This window comes from Camelus dromedarius, chromosome 9, assembly GCF_036321535.1.
Source record: "Camelus dromedarius isolate mCamDro1 chromosome 9, mCamDro1.pat, whole genome shotgun sequence".
In the NCBI taxonomy this organism is placed as follows: Eukaryota; Metazoa; Chordata; class Mammalia; order Artiodactyla; family Camelidae; genus Camelus; species Camelus dromedarius.
This window is the reverse complement of record NC_087444.1, coordinates 43,792,451-43,811,822: the sequence shown is the minus strand read 5'-3', so window position 1 is coordinate 43,811,822 and position 19,372 is coordinate 43,792,451. Positions and strand designations below refer to the sequence as shown.

Genomic DNA, 19,372 nt, shown 5'->3' with positions numbered 1-19,372 from the left:
GCGCGGAGCGAGGCCGCCCCCTGCTGGGGACCCCGCGGCCGGGCCGGGTCGGACAGCCGGGAGCGCGGGGCAGCTCTCCAGTCGCCCAGCGGACACGCCTCAGCTGACCCAGGAAGGGCGCTCCGCTTCCGACCACCCTGCTCGGTCTTAAGGGAGGGGGCTCTCAGGGCCCGGCCCCTGGTCTGACCCCTGAGCCTGAGAGGAGGGGCCTCCTAGACCCCCTGATCTTCTGGAACTGAACCTCTTCTGACTTCTCAGCTCGCTCTTAGGGGAAGGGGTCCCTGGAGCTCGGACTTAGGGCTGCCTTGAGGAAGGGGTCCTGGGACCTCTGACCCCGTCCGTACCGCGATGGCAAGGATCTCGGCTGGGTCTAGAGCACTGACCGCTGACCCAGTGACCATCTGTTGCTGGGAGGTCCTGAGTTGCTGCAGACAGGGCAGCAGACAGAGAGGTCAGGGCCCAAAGCGATCTGTGAAATGGGCACACGGAGGATGGGTGTTCCGGGAGGCTCCAGGTAGCGGTCAAAGCGCAGCGAGGGTGCAAACAGCGTGGTCTGGTTGGGGAGAGTCTTTGCTACCGTCCTGCCGGCCCCGCCCCCGACTCCGCCCCGAGGCGGTGCTAACCCGGGCCCCGCCCCCGGGAGTGCACTTCCGGCGCAGCGGAATTCCGGGTGAGGTGCTGATTGCTGGCTGACCGTCCGTGTTGTAGTGGAGGGGGCCCCATGAGCGCGGCGCCCCTGGTGGGCTACAGCAGCAGCGGCTCCGAGGATGAGGCTGAGGCCGGGATCCTGGCCCGGCAAGGGGCTGAAGGCAGCAATGGGTGAGGAGCTAGGAAGTCTTTCTGGGGACGCTTGAGACCTGGACTGGACCCAACCTTCGGGATGGGTTGGGGAGGGTGCGGGGCTGCTCGCGAGGTAAGGAAAAGGGGCACCGGTGGAAAGGAGGATCCAGAGGACAGCCCTGGACAAAAGTCCCAGAGTGCCCCGACCTGGCTCTTCCAAGGTTAGGAAGCAGGAAACGTGGCTTCGGGTCCAGCTTCCTCCACTGGCTCACTCTGTCTTCTGGCGAGCACTGCTGGACCACCCTAGATCTGTTTCCTCCTTTAGAGAGTGTTTTCATTCATGCAGTAGATATTCATTGAGCAGTCTCTGCTCCAGACTCGGGACTGGGGACTCAGCACTGAGCAAAACCATTGAAATCTCCCACTTTGTGGAGCTTCAGTTTCTAATTGCCAGACCTGGTGCTTGCTGAGTGCAAGCTGTGACTCGGTTCATCTCACAATAGCCCTATCAGAAATACACTTTACAGATGAGGAAACTGAGGCCCACAGAGGGCACATGACTTGCCCAAAACCACAGAACTAGCCTTGTCTCCAGCTCAGGCTTGTCCAGTTAGGATATGTGACCTCTGAACCACATGTTGCTACCTGCCCAGTTGTTTCCCATGGGGACCATGTTCTGCACCAAGATCTGCCTTCTGGAGTTGTTGGGAGACCCTGATGAAACAGTGATGGGAAAGAGCTTTTTGGTTACCTATAAGCTGCTTATAGCACCTGGAGAGAAACCCTGTACACAGAGTCACCCTGTACAAGCAGTTACAACTTGCATTGTGTGTAGAGGTAGAGAATGCCAGGGGGCTAAATGTGCTTATTTTTCCTTTTTTCTTGCAGTGGCCAGAGCCCTGTTCCCAGCCAGAGGCTGCCAGTACCCGACAGTGTGCTGCTCATGTTCCCGGGCACCGAGGAGGGGCCGGCGGATGACAGTGCAAAACATGGGGGCCGGGTGCGCACGTTTCCCCATGAGCGGGGCAACTGGGCCACCCACGTCTACCTACAGTGTGAGTAATGCATGAGAGGTGTGTGGCTGAGACTGATATGTACCCCTTGATGGGAGGAAGCTGGCCCCAACCAGGAGGAAGAAGCCAAGAAACCTGTGACATTGATAGTGGGAAAGAGATTAACTAAACAGGGAGAGAACAGGTTTCAAGAATTGAAGAAAAAAAAATTTTTTTAATTAAAAAAAAGGGAGGGATGGTATAGCTCAGTGGTAGAGCACATGCTTAGCATGCACAAGGTCCTGGGTTCAATCCCCAGTACCTCCATTAAAATAAAACAAATAAATTAATTAAATAAACCTGATTGCCTCCCCCACAAAATGTTTTTTAATTTAAAAAAAGAATTGAAGAATTTTTCTGTTAACTTGGTTTCAGTTTTGAATTCATTGCTGAAATATTTTTTACTAACCCTGTGTATGCTATTCTTCCTGCTTATGAGGAGGTAACCAGGGGAAGATCTAGGGCTGTAGCTGGTACTTTATTTCTAAAAGGGCTGTAGCTGTGCTGAGTTCAAGTCCCACTCCATTCCTAATGAGTGAGTGGCAGGCAGAAAATGCCCAGGCTTCAGAGTCAGACCTCACTCCACTACCCACTACTCTGAGTGACCTTTTCTAAGTTACTGGACTTCTCAGACCCTCAGTTTCCTCATCTCTAAAATGGGGAGAGTAGTAATACCTATCCTCTAGGACTTTTGTGATGATTAAATCGAAGTATCTGTGTCAAGTTCTTAGCACCACAGAGGATGTGGTAGCTCTTATCACTTTGTGTTATATCAGCTAAGCTCTTGAAACCTCCACTTCCCTATCCACAAAATGGGAATGATTCTCTATACTACCTACTCCATGGGGCATTTGGACAAATTGAGTAACTCATTAGGTGTGAGCAGACTATTAGCCATGCAGCTCCAGTCATGTTTGCTAAAAAATTAAAAATCTGCAAACATACTACAGTGGTCCTTGTTGAGTTCTTTGTCTTTATGAATAATTAGGAGCATTCTAAGTGTCTTATCAGGAGATTCTAGATGTCTCATAAATGTCTGATGAAAGAAATGCACTGTTTCTGATTATGGATTACTGTGGAGTTGTAATCATGAGCTGAACTTATGTAATGAGAGGAAGGAGGTCCAACACATAGTGTTATATGAAGAAAGCCAGTGGAAGAACAGTTTGAATGGTATGTTCTCATCTTTTTTAACAAATAAAATATATACATCAGTGCTTGCACTGAGAAAAGGCTGGGGAACTAGGTATCAAGTCTGACAATCTTTATCCTTAGGGCAGTGGTCTTGAAAGTGGGCTGTATGTGCACTATAGGGGAGATCAAGATGATCCATTGGAAAGAAAAATATTAAAACTTTTTAGTATATTTCTTTTTATCTTATCTTTTTAAATTTGTTCTTAAGAGTGTACGTTTTATAACACATAATTTTGCAGTGTAGCGCATGTGACTTCTATAACCATAATACATATTAAAATATTATTAGAATCCATTGACATAGACTGCTGTCAAAGTAACTTCCTCCTAAAACTCAGAGTAACAAAGGCCTTTCTCATCCAGCCGTGCCACCCTGGCTAAGAGAATGGGCCACCCTCCCCACTTTTCCCCTCCAGATGAAGCTGGGGAGGAGTTCTTGGACCTGCTTGATGTGTTGCTGCCACGCGCCCGGACCTACGTCCCCCGGTTGGTAAGGATGGAGGCGTTCCACCTCAGTCTGTCCCAGAGCGTGGTTCTGCGCCATCACTGGATCCTCCCCTTCATGCAGGCTCTGAAAGACCGTGTGGCCTCCTTCCAGAGGTGAGTGCCTGGTGCGTGCCTCTGCCTCTCCCTTCCCTGCCCTCCAAGGCTCCCCTTCCTATTCTGAGTGCCTGTGGGGGTGGGCCTGTGGGGGGCATTACCCCTTCAAGCAGGCTGAGCCTAAACATGAGCACACCAGCATCTCCTGGGGCTGCCTGTCGTGCACTTCATCCTGTGCATCCTTGGGCATGCCTCTGAGTCTTGTCTGTGTGCAGGTCAGGGGAAGGTGGTGGCTGCCTCAGAGTGGACTTGCGAGAATGATTGCGGTCACGTGTGCCCTCAATGTGGCACCTGGCGAAGGATCAGAACTCAACACTGCTACTGGTTTTGTCTGCCAGCCTCAGCTTTTTTCCCCTTAACTATTTCATACATCTTCTTCCTTCCAGCAATACCTTTCCTCCTAGACTTGGCCAGATCAGAGCCCTGCTCTTGTACTGAGGCTCTCCCCCAGAATTCCTCAGTCCCGGGGATCCTGCCATCCCATGGCTGTTTACACCCCAGTGCTCTTTCCACTCACCCTCACATCCAGTCATCCCCGTGTCCCATCTCCCTCTCTGGAGCCCAAGTTCCTGCTGGCCCAGGAGTGCAGCTTCTCTCTGAATCACCCTACATCATTCTTCCAGCTCACTGTAGGCATCAAATAGATGTTTGTTGAAGGACTGAGCAGGAGAGGGAACCCAGATATCATCCTCTGGATTCCCTGAATGCTGGTTCCAGAAGGAGCCTAAGAAGCCATCCAGGCGGTGGTTTTCTCACCCTGATTTTATCTGCAGAATCCTTTCTTGAAATAAGGCATTACACAAATCCCTGATGTGTTTTGTAGATGTGTAAGAGAGACAAAGATAGAAGTCTTCTAGCCAAAGCCCCACCCTCACACTGCAGGAGGCCTTGGGCCCAGGAATTTCATACAAATGCTCTGCCCAACTGGAGAACTGGCTCCCTCCTTTAACCCCTTCTCAGGGCTAGAGACAAAAAGATTGGCTCCAATTCATTTAGTCAGAGAATCAGGACTAAAACTCATCTCTCCACCTAATCCAGCCCCCACCCCCCTTTTTATTGAGTCATATGTATATTAGTCAGGACTCTTTTCATCCAGGCTGAAATCCAACCAGAAATCCAACCAAAATTGGGTTAAATGGTGGGGGCGGGGGGATTTATAGGTCGATGTAACTAAAAAGTTCAGAGGTGTCCCTGGCTTCATATGTCATCATATGGCACAGAGCTCTCCCTTCATAAGCAGAGTTAACAAACCCTTTCCCCCCTTCTACCTGTGAATGCTTCAGTTACCCTGCCTCTAGCTCTGTTCCCTAGATAAAGGTGGAATACCAGCTATGTTCATGGGCCAGGTCACTTACGGTAAAAATGGCTTATTAGTGCACACCGTGTCTGGGCTAGGAAGGCTGTGAGTGAACCAAGTCCCTGGTGGGCTTCCCTACGTGCGGTGGTTCTTTCCCTGGGCAAGTCCCTCGCTGAGACGTCTGGAAACTTTGCCAAAGGGCCATCACATTGGTCCCTGGGATGCATAGATGTAGCTTGTTCTTCTGCTCACTTAGGGACCAGGGAACAGCACCTGGACCACTGGGATGGCCCTCCCTGGTGCTGCCCTGCTGGTGCAGTGTTTCCTAGCCCGTGTCCTGAAGGAAGCTGGGCCTGGTGGCCTCTTTGAGCTTGACTGGTTGAGCCTAAGATGACCAAGAGTGGGTAGCGCACCTCTGATTCGATTGCCATGACTGCAGGAATGCTCTGATCGGCCAGGCCTGGGTCAGGTACACACCCCTTCCTCGGGGAGATGGGGTTGACCACTCTACCAGCACAAAATGGGAGAGCAGTTCTCCAACACAGGATCACCAGGAGAAGGGGTGGTGGTTGGTGTATTAGTCAGAGTTCTCCAGAAAAACAGAACCAATAGGATGTATATAGTTACACACGAGAGATGTAAGAATTGGCTTACATGGTTATGGAGGTGAAGAAGACCACTATCTGCCATCTGCAAGGAGAGAACCAGGAAAGCCCGTGGTCTAATTCAGTTCGATTCCAAAGCCCTGAAAATCAGGGGCTGACAGCCTAAGTCCTGATATGAGCCCAAGAGCCTGAGAACCAGGAGTGCCAGTGTTGGAAGGCAGAGACAGATGTCTCAGCTCAAGCAGAGAAGGGGAGTTTGTCCTTCCCCTGCCATTTTGATCTATTCCGGCTCTCGACAGATGGCATGACACCCACCCACCCACATTGGGGAGGGCCGTTTGCCTTTCTCAGTTTGCCAATCCAAACGCCAGTCTTTCCAGAAACACCCTCACAGACAAACCCAAAGATAATGTTTTACCCACTGTCTGGGCATCGCTTAGCCCAGTCAAGTTGACACATAAAAGTAACCATCACAAGTCCATCTCTTGTCAACTTGACACTTGTATGCATCTCCTTAAACATGCTGAATCTCTAATTAAGACACAACAAGGTCATAATTCTGCCTAACATGATATAATATTCAGTGCACATCTGCAGATACACTAATCCCTTCCCCAGAAGAGGAGGTAAAGTTCTTGAGTGATGCTGTTACTCTTCTGATAGCCCATAACTTGAATACTATGATGTAAAATTAATAAGACTTAAATACTAATGTGGAGTCTGTACATCATATGTTACCTGATAAGGGAATAAGAGAAGCAAACAAGGTATTTGCTAAATATATGTACAGGAGACCTTGTTTTATTGCACTTCACAGATGCTGCCTTTTTTACAAATTGAAGGTTTGTGGCATCCCTGTGTCAAGCAAGTCTATCAGCACCATTGCTCACTTCATGTCTGTGTCACATTTTGGTAATTCTTGCAATATTTCAAACTTTTTCATTATCTTATTTGTTGTAGTGATCTGTGATCAGTTCTTTGTGTTACTATTGTAATTATTTTGGGGTGCCAGGAATCACACCCATGTAAGACCACAAGCTTAATTGATAAATGTGTATGTTCTGATGGCCTCACTGACCGACCATTCCCCCCATCTCTTTCCCTCCCCTTGGGCCACCCTTTTCCCCCGAGATACAGCAGTATTGCAGTTAATAACCCTACATGGCCTCCAAGGGTTCAAGTGAAAGAAAAGTCTTTAAATCAAAAGCCAAAATGATTAAGCTTAGTGAGGAAGGCATGTTGAAAGCCAAGGCAGGCTGAAAGCTAAGCCTCCTGTGCCAGTTAGCTATGTTGTGAATGCAAAGGAAAAGTTCTTGAAGGAAATTAAGTGCTACTCCAGTGAACACAGGACTGATAAGAAAGCAAAACAGCCTACTTCTGATAGGGAGAAAGTTTTAGTGGTCTGGATAGAAGATCAAACCAACCGCAGCATTCCCTTAAAGCCTAATTCAGAGCAAGGCCATAACTCTTCAATTCTGTGAAGGCTGAGAAAGATGAGGAAGCTACAGAAGAAAAGTTTGAAGCTGGTAGAGGTTGGTTCATGAGGTTTAAGGAAAGAAGTCATTTCTATAACAAAAGTTGCAAGGTGCAGTTGCAAGTGCTGATGTAGAAGCTGCAGCAAACCATCCAGAAGATCTAGCTGAGATCATTAAGAAAGGTGGCTACACTAAACAACAGATTTTCAACGTAGATGAACCAGCCTTCTGTTGGAGGAAGATGCCATCTGGGCCTTTCATAGCTAGAGAGGAGAAGTCAATGCCTGGCTTCAAAGGGCAGGCTGACTCATTAGGGGCTAATACAATACAGTTGGTGACTTTAAGTTGAAGCCAATGTTCATTTTCCATTTCAAAAACCCTAGGGCTCTTAAGAATTATGCTAAATCTACTCTGCCTGTGCTCTATAAATGGAACAACAAAGCCTAAATGACAGCACATCTGTTGACAGCATGGTTTGCTGACTATTGTAAGCCCACTGTTGAGACCTACTGCTCAGAAAAGATTCCTTTCAGAATAATAGTGCTCACTGACAATGCAACTGGTCACCCAAGAGCTATGATGGAGATGGACAATAAGATCAGTGTTGTTTTCATGCTTGCTGACACAGCGTCCACTCTGCAGCCCATGGACCAAGAAGTAATTTCGACTTTCAAGTCTTATTATTTAAGAAATACATTTCATAAGGCTATAGCTGCCATAGATAGTGATTCCTCTGATGGATCTGGGCAAAGTAAACTGAAAACCTTCTGGAAAGGATTCACCATTCTAGATGCCATTAAGAACATTTGTGATTCATGGGAAGAAGTCAAAATATCAACATTCACAGGAATTTGGAAGAAGTTGATTCCAATACTCATGGATGACTTTGAAGGGCTCAAGACTTCAGTGGGCAGATGTGGCTGAAATAGCAAGAGAGCGAGAATTAGAAGTGGAACCTGAAGATGCGACTGACTTGCTGCAATCTCATGATCAAACTTTAATGCATGAGGAGTTGCTTCTCATGGATGAGCAAAGAAAGTAGTTTCTTGAGATGGAATGTACTTCTGGTGAAGATGCCATGAAGATTGTTGAAATGACAGCATTCATTTAGAGTATAACGTAAACTCAGTTGATAAAGCAGCGGCAGGGTTTGAGAGGATTGACTCCAATTTTGAAAGAAGTTCTGTGTGTAAAATGCTATCAAGCAGCATTGCATTACATGCTGCAGAGAAATTGTTCATGAAAGGAAGAGTCAATCAATTCTTCAGACTTCATCCTTTGCCTTATTGTTGTCGTATTTTAAGAGATTACCACCACCACCCCAACCGTCAGCAAGCACCACCCTGATCAGTCAGCGGCCATAAGCAGCGAGGCTAGACCCTCCACCAGCAAAGAGATTACAACTCACTGAAGGCTCAAATGATGGTTAGCCTTTTTTAGCAATAAAATATTTTTAAAGTAAGGTATGCACATTGTTTTTTAAAACATAATGGCATTGCACACTTATGAGACTACGGTGTAGTGCCAACATATCTTTTATATGCACTTGGAAGTAAAAATTCCATGTGACTCACTTTATTGCAGTGTTCACTTTATTGTGATGTTCTGGATCCAAACCTGCAGTACTCCTGAGGTATGCCTGTATATTTACTCAGGGATGTACTCAGAACAAAATAAGGAGGGAATACTCAAGACGATTCTAGTCCTCATTTCTGTAATCGGTCACATGGTCGTGGCTGGTATTTACAACTACCTTCTGCTACTTAGCTCTGTATTCCCTGTGCCTTCAGCAAGCACTTTAGATGGTTGTGGTTCTTTACCTGGGGGAGTGACCCAAACCTTCATTCCTGAAGGGTCTGGGCCATTACCAATCCTGCCTGGGTAGGGTTGTTGTAGTTTTCCACTGACCTTAAGTCACCAGGCGTGGTAATGCTAAGAGATGCCATAACGGATCTCCTATTGTCCAGACATCCCTCCTCTTCTTTATCTCCATTGTGGAGTAGTAGTCCAGTTTCCTCTTGGTAGTCAGGACCAGGGACCCCGGCCAACACTGCAGCTCTTTTGCCTACTGATTCAAAGATACAAGCTGCTTAAAGTGGCAAGGTGGCAAGTCTTAATTTCCAGTTCAACAGAACCACTCTGTCTCCTGGTGGAAGCGTTCCTCCCTCTGGAACTAACACCTCTGGGCTATCAGAGCATGAAGATGTGGGAACAGGAAGCAAAAGTTTTGCTAATGGATCAGTAAGGTAATTGTGAGTGGTACCAGTGCCATCTCTACCCCTTGATTCCTGGACCCATGAATCCTGGCTACAGGAGATACAGCACCATAAGTGGGTGCTGATTCAGAGCATATACAGATATTGTGGGTTCTGTTCCAGAATAAAATTAAATGAGTCATACGAATTTTGGGGTTTCCTGATGCATGTAAAAGTTATGTTTACCCTACTGTAGTCTATTACCCATGCAATAGCATTATATTTTTTAAAAATAATATACATACCTTATTTTAAAAATACTTCATCCTTCATCTTAAAGGGGATATCTCAGCACGCCCCACACCATTGAACCCCTGGACATTTCACTGAGGTAGAAGGCCCCTTTAGTTGGATGTATCTCCCACCCTCTGACACACAAATGTCTTAGCAATAAGTCTAGAGTAGTTGCCTCTCTCTGCTCATTAGGTCCAGTCAGCATAATGTCACCAATAATGAACCAGTGTGATATCTCATGGAGGGGGAAGGTGATCAGACTCTCCAAAAAAATTAGGACATAGGGCTGGAGAGATGACAGAGCCCAGAGGTAGGACAGCGAAGGTGCATCGCTGGCCTGAGCATAAATGGCTTCTGGGCCTTATGGACAGCGATGGAGGAAAATGTATTTGCCAGGTCAGTAGCTGCATACTAGGAACCAGGGAGGTGTTAGTTTGCTTAAGCAATGAAACCACATCTGGAACAGCAGCTGCAGTTGAAGTCACTACCTGGTTAAGCTTATGACCATCCACTACCATTCTCCAAGATCCATCTATCTTCTGTGCAGACAGAATGAGAGTTGAATGGAGACGTGGGAATTACCAGCCCTGCACCTTTCAGGTCCTCGATGGTGGCCCTGAGCTCTGCAGTCTCTCCAGGGATGTGATATTGCTTTTGATTGACCATTTTCCTGGGTAGAGGCAGCCCTAACAGCTTCACTTGGCCTTTCCCACCGTAATAGCCCTCACTCCACAGGAGAGAGAATCAGTCTGGGGATTCTGCCAGTGGCTGAGTATGTCTGTTCCAATTATACATTCTGGAACTACAGTCATAACCACAGGATGGGCTTGGGGAACCACTGTGAGATGACCTGAGCTACAACTCCATTGATTACCTGACCTCCACTACTCTGAGTGAGGGACCACAGTGACATTTTGGGTCTCCTGGAATTAGTGTCAGTTCAGAGCCAGTGTCCAGTAGTTCTGGGAGGGCTGGTTATTTCCTTTTCCCCAATGCACAGTTACCCTGGTAAAATGCCGTAGGTCCCTTTGGGGAAGGCTGGGAGGAAGATTAACAATATAAATTTGTAGTAGTGGACCAGGGTCCTTCCTCAAGGGGAACCAGCCTCCCCTTCATTTAAGGGGCTCTGGGTCTGGGAATTGGCTCAAGCCTAGGAATTGAGGGTCCAGGACTCTGTCTTTATAATTCAAGTTAGACTTTGGTGCACTTTGCCTAAAACTCCTCTGCTTATTCAGATGAAGGAAGAATTTAGTAAGCTCCTTATCCATTTCACTTGTGGGAACACCATGATCAGCTAGCCAATGCCGTAGGTCTGCACGAGTCAGACTATTCTGATTGCTGCTTTGCCTCTGCTGTCCATTTTGGTAACTACGCCCCCCTTGCGGGCCAGGTATTTCCAGTTCACTCACTGTGGGCCACCTTTTGGTCCACGCTTCAGCTGTCAAACCCAAAAAACAGATCCCTTTCTAACTCCCCAAGCTGCACCATTACATGCTGAATCTCTGCTTAGTGAGCGCATATCAGTTCAGCCTGGTCCAACTTAATGATCCTTCTACCATCACCCCACACCTTTAAAATCCACTCCCACACATGGTGCCTGGATTTCTGCTGTATAAATTAGAAAACTCAAGTAGTTCTGGAGTGTAGCACACTGGTGGGTCACACACAGTACCTCACCTAATTTAGGGGTTTGCTGTGACTTGAGTCTCATTACAGATCTAGAAGCGAGATGGAGTGGGTGATGGGGTGGGTCCTGAGGAGACAACATTTTCTTGGCATCTGCCCTCAGGGGAGACCGTTACCGCTTCGTTGGGCAAGGCAGGGTTAACCCCCTCAGGTGGAAGGGAAGATCCCTGACACTCTAGGTGAGGAGGACCCTTCCATTGGCAGAGAAGACTCATCGGAATTTAAGAGCACTATGCCCCCCACTTCATCGGGGTTTCCCAGCTCACAGGATCCCACTCTTTCCCAGTCAGTGCCCCCAGTTTAACTGGGACATCCTGCATGGCCAAGGGGTTCAACTTGTGCTGTAATTCAGCCAATGGGAGAATAAGGTCCTGAGTTTGATTTTCAGCGATTTCAGCCCTGTAGCGACAAGAGAGAAGGGCCTCCTTTAGGGCACACATGGAGGCCCTTAGGTCCTTTATGCTGGAGTTGGGAATTCAGTTTCCTGAGCCTGTCTTTTTATTTCACTACTTTGTCCAGTAACATTAGGAGCAATCAATCAATGTTATTATATTCCTTAGTTTTCCAAAAATGCGTGAAAGTACCATTTAGGGTCACTTAGCTCCCTGCTTCTAATCAGTGGTTGATGAGGAATATCCCATGAGTGTATTTTCACATCTCTATAAACAGTTCATGCCTGGACTATCAGTGCTCTCTTTTCTACTGGAGATAGAGAGTCGTTAGTGTCTTTGAATCTAATCAGATTAGAGAGTGAATTCCAGAAATGCCAGAACTAATTCAGAAAACTCATCCTTAAAATTCTGAACCTCTAAAACCAGTCTAAGTACCAAAATCTATATGAGGGTTCTCCAGAGACTTTGAACCAATAGGATAGAGAGATACAGAGATAGGAGGAAATTTATTGTAGGAATGGCTCGCGCAGTTCGGAAGATCGGGTCCCACAGTGAGCTTCCTCAGCAAGCTGGGGAACCAGGAAAGCCAGGGGTGTAAATCAGCGTGAGTCCAAGGGCCTGAGAACCAGGGAGGGGGTGGGGAGGAGCTGAGGGTGTAAGACCCAAAGGAGCCTGAAAGCCTAAGAATCAGGAATGCCGGTGTCCAAGGGCAGGAGAAGGCGGGCATCTTGGCTCAAGCAGGGAGAGCCTGCGTTTGTCCTTCCTCTGCATTTCTGTTCTGGAGCATGTTGGATGACACGCACCCACGTTCGGGAGGGCCATTTGCTCTACTCAGCTCACCAATTTAATTGCTAATCTTTCCCAAAACACCCTCACAGACACCCCAGAAACAATGTTTTACCAGCTGTCCGGGCATCCCTTACTCCAGTCAAGTCACACAAAGAAATACCGTCACAGTTGGGCACAGACACCCCATGTCCACTCCAGGACGTTTGTCAGGCACTCTGTGCTTACGCTTCTGCTGGTCCTGTCACCCCTTACGTTTTCCGGAGGGATGCACTAAGAGACTGAAGGCCAATAGGGAAGCCAAAAGTTGACTGACTTTGCGCCCTTGGATAGGTTGTGAAATTCTACCCGGCAAGTGCAGGGTTGGGGGAGGGTGGGCAGGCATTCCCTCAGGTTGGGGTGAGACCTTGGCCTGGAGCCTGTAAAGTGAGCATTTCCTGTAATGGGATTTGCAAGCTGGTCCGGGAAGGGCAGGAAGCCAGCCTGTCCCTCTGAGATCTCCTGGTGTCGGAGAGAACACAAGCGGGACCAGCCAGAGTCAGAGCACTCACCTGGCTGAGCCTGACAGCCCTGTGTGGCTGATCTGAGGGGAGAGTGGGTGGGTGGTTGCCCCAGTTTCACACCAACAAAGGCCCTTTCACCAAAGCATCATAGGTGAGAGCAAGGGCTCTGGAATCAGGCAGATTGAAGTTCAGATTGTGACTCACCAAGCTTGTTTCCACGTCAGTAACATGGGGGTCATTATGGTGCCTGCTTCAGGGTCGTAGGAGGGTCCCCAGCTGACATGTGCAGGCCCTCAGCGCAGCCCAGGCACACAGAAAGGTTCTTGTTGCTTAGACTGGGTCGGAATTGTCTTAACCTGCAAAGAACAAATTGGCCCTTAAATGACCTATTATCACCCACCTGATGAACAAGACTTTCTCATTTCTTATCAGTAAAGCTGAGATAGTCTCAAATTGCTTATTGGAATAAACTGCTCTTAATAAAGTAAAAATTTTTCTAGCATCTGAGTGAAGCTCTGTGTGACCTGGACTGGGTGATTATTTAAGGTCTTGTCCAGGTCTAATATTTTAGAGTTCAATTTACCACCTGTAAAAATAGGGTGACAATACTGTGAAATGAGTTAACTATGTTTTCAAAGTACTCTTTTTTTTCTTTCAAAGTGCTCTTTTTTAATACAAACGATTTTCTCTAATTTTTTTTTCTTATTCTTCTTTCTGAAATGTGGTCTTTCTTCTTCTGAATTTCAGATTCTGCTTTACTGCTGACCGGATAAAGATTTACACCAATCAAGAGAAAACCAGGTGGGTCTCCCCGCTCTGCCCCCAGTTGTTTCTGGAAGAGGATTCTTTAGAATAAAGACTCGAGGGGGCCTTGTCTGTCCCAGTTTTTCTCTTGTTTGTGTCTTAACCAGCTCTATGACTACAAAGGCAGCTGTTTCCAACTCTGAACCTTTCATTAAGAAAAATAACGCAGGGAGCGCGGGAGGAGGAGCAGAGGTAGAGAACATCTTTGTTTAGTGGAAAAAGCCTGAGAATGAAAGAAAACCTGGGTCCCTGCCCAGCTCTGTCTCCAATTTAATGCTGAGCTCATACCTTCGACCTCTGTGACCTTCCATTTCCAAGTGGTCACGTGCCTGCCCTGACGCCGCCATCATCGGGCACTTGTGAGGCTCAGATGAACCAAACAAATTTTGTCAAAGCATTAAAATATGAGATGAACGTGAGACGAAATTGTTACGATCAAGGCTTCAAAGCAAGCCTTCCTGTCGGATCCACTCCCCGAGCTGCCTTCTGCTCTCAGCACCTCTGAGAGGAGGGCTCATTCATTCATTCATTCATTCATTCATTCATTCATTCATTCTATGCTGCACGAACTTGTTAAGCACCTCCTCGTGCCAGGCACTTGCTATACACGACAGATCAGCAGTGAAAGGGTCGGCACAATCCTTGCTCTTTGGAGTCTTACATTCTGCAGGGGAGACAGGCAATGAACAAGTGAATGAGATTGTTAAAAACTGCTGTGTGACACGATAGCTACTCTGGAGTGGATGGCCAAGGTGGGCACTAGGGAGGTGCACTTGCCAGCGACCTGAGGATGAGAAGGGATCAGCCTTGGGAAGAGCTGCTGCAGGAGCCTCCCAGCAGAGGACACAGCCACCGAGGTGACTCTGGGGAGGAAGGAGGTTGGCATGTTTAAGGAGGCCAGTGAAGCAGAACCTGGGGAGCGCGGGGGAGAGCAAGAGATGAGTCAGGTGGGGTTAGCCCATGCAGGGCCTTCAAGGTCAGGGTAAGGAGTTTGGATTTTCAGTGTCGTGGAAACCATTGGAGGGATTTGAGCAGAGGCGAGATGTGATCTAATTTGTTTGTTAATGTCAGTTTGGCTCGATGATGTCTGTGGCTACAGGGTAGAGAAGAGATGTAAAGGAGTGAGGTTGGGTGCAGGGAGAGCAGAGGAGACAGATGTCACCATCCAGGTGAGGCACCAGCGGTGGCCTAGCTTAGGGAGATGGCAGTGGAAGAGCCAAGAAGCAGACACATTCCCAATGCACTGGAGGTAGAACCAACTGGAATTACCAACAGGCTGGATCTGTGCAAAGTAAGGAGAAGAATCAAAGTAGATTCCTGGGTTGGAGTTTGAACCACTGGGTAAATAATAGCCCTATTTTCCATGATGGGAAACACCAATGGGAGGAAAATCAGAAGTTCTGCTTTGTAGCTGGTAAAATCTGCCTATGAGACCCCCAGGTGGAAATGTCACACACACAATTGGATATACAGGAGGGGTGCCAGGCGGAGATAGAAATTTGGGAGCCGTCGGATTGTGTGATGTTGGAAGCAGGGCTGAGTGAGACCCGCCTGCTGGGGCGTGCAGACGGAGCGGATGAGGGGGACCGGGCTGTGCGGCCCTTGACAGTTTAGAGAACAGAGAAAGTTCAGAGATGGTTGGCAGCTTTGACGGGAGCACTTAGAGACAGTTGAGGTAGACAAATCATTGGAACAGAAGCTTCACCGAGAATGGGGTGTAGGGGCTGGCTGAGGATGTGGGTTCAAGGGTGAGGATGTAAAGATGAGAGTGCTGACAGGAGGGAGCCGGTGCCAGAGGGCCGGCCCTGGGGAAAGTGTCCAGACTGCAGAGCAATGGCTGGGAGCCTGGGCACAGAAGCTTGGGGCTCTGTAGCCTCAGCCGTGGCATGTGGCAGGTGAAGATGAGGGTTCTTCAGCCATGGGGAAGGAGGGGAGATGTGTGGCTAGCCAAAAGAAAGAGCTGGCTCCTAGAGCATGAAAGCGAGCTGAACTCCCAGCTGTCTGTCTGTCCCATCCTCCCCAGTGTGGATGGTCTGTGTTCTCAGTGGCTGTGTCTCATGCCCGTGTTGTCTCCACCTCTGCCTCCCCAGGACCTTTGTCGGGCTCGAGGTCACCTCTGGGCACGCCCAGTTCCTGGACCTGGTTTCAGAGGTAGACAGGGTCTTGAAGGAGTTTGACCTCACCACTTTCTACCAGGTAATCAACACCGTCTTGTCTTCTCCACTGACCCATCTCTATGGGAACAAAACCAACCTTCAAGATATCCTTGTTAGAGGCAAACCAAAGAGCCCTCCAGAACATTCCCACGGGAGGTGTCCCAAATGCCAGTCCTCAGAGGACACACACCCCTGTTGAGTTGAGGTCTGAGCTGTAGTCAGATGCAGCCCACCTGAAGTCCAACATTCCTTAGAAATCTTCTGTTACATCTTCAGCATGCCATGAGATTTATGCCTTCTGCTCTATCGTGTATCCAAGTTTATTCTGATACTTTTTAAGTAATTTCCCCCAATACTTTTTTTTAGTAAAATTGACACTCCAGGTAGAGCTGTAGCTTTGCATACCTTCCCATGCCTTGCTTGCCCTATGCCCTCCAGGGGAACTTGAACTCCAACTTGAATGTCAAGGCTTTAAAAGATTGTTGGTTTTGTTTGATATATTCTTTTAAAATCATGCTGAGATATATATATATATATGAATTTGAATGGAGATAATTTATGGTTTTATCATAGACAGTTCGGTTTTTGGTCATTTCATCTTTAAAAGTATGCCATCTATTGAAATGTTTTAGATTAGAAGATAGAGTTGAAGGCTGGGTTCTCCTCCACAGCCCAGATTTAATGACTCTCTAAGCTATGTGAAGGAGAGCCTCTGAGAACAGGACTGTCTTAGCTCAGGCAGCCATAACCAAATACCAGAGGCTGGATGACTGAAACAATAGAAATTTATTTTCTCACAGTTCTGGAGCCTAGACGTCCAAGGCCAAGGTGCCATTGCGGTCAGTTTCTGGTGAGGCCTCTCTTCCTGGCTTGTAGCCAGCCATCTTCTCACTGTGTCCTCACATGATGGAAAGAGAGAAGCAAGCTCCCCTGACTCTAGTGTGGGCGCTACTCCCATCACAAGGGCCCTACCCTCATGACCTCATCTAAACCCAATTCTCTCCCAAAGGCCCCACTTCCAAATACCATCACATTAAGGCATCAGCCTGTGAACTTAGGGGGGACACAGTTCAGTCCATAGCCAAGGACCAACCCTGAGTTACTGGATCTATCTGTGGCGGATGCCTGGGATCAACACTGAGGATCGGGTCTCCTGTGGATCAGGCCAGGGGTCCAGCATGGATACCCTGACAACTCTGTCACAGGCCTGCTGTGAGATCTGGACCTGCCATGGCATCCAGGTGACCACCTGCCTCCCTGCTGTTCCTCTGCAGGACCCCTCATTCCACATCAGTCTGGCCTGGTGTGTGGGTGATGCGCGTCTCCAGCTGGAAGGGCAGTGCCTGCAGGAACTACAGGTGAATTCCCAGTGTTGGAAGCCCAGGAGTGAGGCCACAGAAGTTGGGGGGTGGGAGGGGAGCCGAAGGGCCCTGAGGTTTAGGCCTGCAAACCTACATCCCTGGGAAATAACTGACGTGGCCAGTGACCCCAACTCCTTACCTTACTCCTTGGAGTGCAGCCCCAGAGCAGCCGCAGCGACATCACCTGGAGCTTATTAGCAGTATGTGCTCCTTAGCCCCAGCCCAGACCTAAGAAATCAGGCTTTAACAAGCTCTCTAGGGATTTGAGTGCACATTAAAATTTGAGAAGTCCTGCCCTAGAACACTGATCTGAAAGGATGCTGCAGGCCTCCCCTGAAGTCCTAGCCCCTTGCCCAGAGGTCAATGGCTTGGGTGCCCCCAGGGGGCTGGCAGGTGTTGGAAATGAAACGTGCCAGGCATAAGGGACGTCCTCCCTCGCAGGCTTTCTCCTCCTGTGATAAGTTGGGGATATATTTCACTTTCCTGTCAGTGCCCTCGGAGGAGCTGGTCCTCACCCCTGGAGGAGGAGACAGTGGGGAGTTGCCTCGCAGGAATGTGGACCTATTACTGCAAGCACTTCTGTTTTTCAAGAGAAGCCAGAAATCTAGATTTTCATGTTTTCAAATGTTGGTAACTAACATGTATTTTTTAAGAAAACATTTCACAAGCCAAACAAAACATGTGCAGGTGGGACAAAGCCATGGGCCATCATCAAGTAGCCACCTCTGCTCTTGGCCTGATCGTGCTGGAGGCGGCAAAGAGCTCTGGTCTCGGTTTTATTGGATTCTGTGACCCAGGGCTCTGAGCATCCATTTCCTTATCTGCAAAGCTGGGATGATAGGCCTGATCCCACAAGACTGCAGAGTTAATTAGGCAAGATACCCAAGTGCAGAGCCTGGAGCCTGCGTGGCCCCTGGCCTCCCCTGAGCAGTGTCTAACCTCTGAAGGGTGTCGGTAGGTTGGCTTTGTTTGCAGGGCCCTCTGGGTCCCTGACTCCCCTTAATGTGACTGTCTTCCTCTGGCTCCTGGTTTAAGGAAATTGTGGATGAGTTTGAAGACTCTGAGATGTTCCTGCGCGTGTGTGCCGAGCAGATCCGCTGCAAGTCGGGGAACAAATTTTTCTCGATGCCTTTGAAGTGAGCACCGGAGGCCCTCACTGTCCTGTGCCCATCTGCAGCCAGGCAGAGATGGAGGAACCTACTCAGATCGATGGGGAGGCTGCCGGCCACCCCACTGGGAGGCCTGGCCAGAGATGCAGCCACTCCTGGTCCTCCTGGGAGCTGGTTCTCTCCTCTGTCTTTGGAGCTGGAAGTCAGGTGCTGCTGCATTGTGGTCATTCCCAGAAATCACCAGTAGAGGGCAGCCTGGGTATCCCAGTTCCAGGTCTGTGCTGGTTACACAAAAAAACTAGGGTCACCCGGTGAGCCCACCCATACTCAGCCAGAACCCCCATTGGAGTCCCTCCAACAAATGGCCCTCCCCCACAGTCCCTTTGGCCGTTAGCATTTTGATACCATTGGCCACAGACGAAGAGTTTTTTAAGCCATCCTGCCCTGGCTCATCCCTGCTCAAGTCCAACACAGGATGCATCCTCGGGCCTGCCACCCTCCCCCCTTGAAGTGTGTCATTTATTTCTTGTTAGTCTCACCCCCTCCTCTACCAGCAGAGGCCATTTCAGGGCCAAGGCCCAGGGTGCTAATTTGTGGTTGAGCATCAGTCTTCCCCATTCCTTCCTCCCACCCCGCCCCCAGCCAGGTGCCTGGGGAGACTTGAGCAGATGTTTCATCTTGGCCTGGCTGGTGGCTTTAAGCCAGGCCTCCGACGCTCTGTGACCTCTGGCGTCTCATCAGCTTCCCAAAGAGGCAGAGAGGCGCCTTCCCGAGGCTGAGTTCTCTTTCTGCTGCCTCAGCGGCCGGCTGTGACCTGCGGGCGTTCCAGAGGGACAGAGGAAGGACCAGGGTCGCATGGGAGTTTTGTTCTTCTTCAAGCCCTCACCAGAGCAAAGGCCCAGTCCTCTCCAGTTGCCATCTGGACTTACAGCAATGAAGGAAGAAATTTTTTTTTATGTTTTAGTTTTAAATTATGTTTAACAAATACAAATTGCAGTTTTTATTTTGGATTTTGTTTTGGACTGCTTCTATTCAACTAGGTGAACAGATGACTTTCCTCTGCCCCCAGCTTCTCCAGCGTGC

At 48.6% G+C, this 19,372-nt stretch overlaps 1 protein-coding gene across 2 annotated transcripts; it reads left to right on the top strand.

Moving 5' to 3' along the window:
* Positions 1 to 139: 139 nt before the first annotated feature.
* USB1 (U6 snRNA biogenesis phosphodiesterase 1) lies at positions 140 to 19,299 on the top strand. Of its 2 annotated transcripts, XM_010985711.3 has the most exons (8): positions 140 to 819; positions 1,669 to 1,835; positions 3,443 to 3,626; positions 13,607 to 13,660; positions 15,754 to 15,859; positions 17,094 to 17,177; positions 18,216 to 18,316; positions 19,090 to 19,299. In XM_010985711.3, the coding sequence occupies exons 1-8, from the start codon at positions 722 to 724 to the stop codon at positions 19,100 to 19,102; spliced, it is 807 nt and encodes a 268-aa protein (XP_010984013.1). In that variant the 5' UTR covers positions 140 to 721; the 3' UTR covers positions 19,103 to 19,299. The 2 variants fall into 2 exon arrangements, with proteins under 2 accessions (XP_010984013.1, XP_010984014.1); XM_010985712.3 differs by having other exon boundaries at positions 145 to 819; positions 18,216 to 19,299.
* The last annotated feature ends 73 nt before the right edge of the window (positions 19,300 to 19,372 follow it).

Coding starts and splice junctions, on each gene's coding strand:
- USB1 (XM_010985711.3), top strand. CDS start 722: ATGAGCGCGGCGCCCCTGGTGGGCTACAGCAGCAGCGGCTCCGAGGAT. Junction 820..1,668: donor GGGGCTGAAGGCAGCAATGG/GTGAGGAGCTAG, acceptor TTTTTCTTGCAG/TGGCCAGAGCCCTGTTCCCA. Junction 1,836..3,442: donor CACCCACGTCTACCTACAGT/GTGAGTAATGCA, acceptor TTTCCCCTCCAG/ATGAAGCTGGGGAGGAGTTC.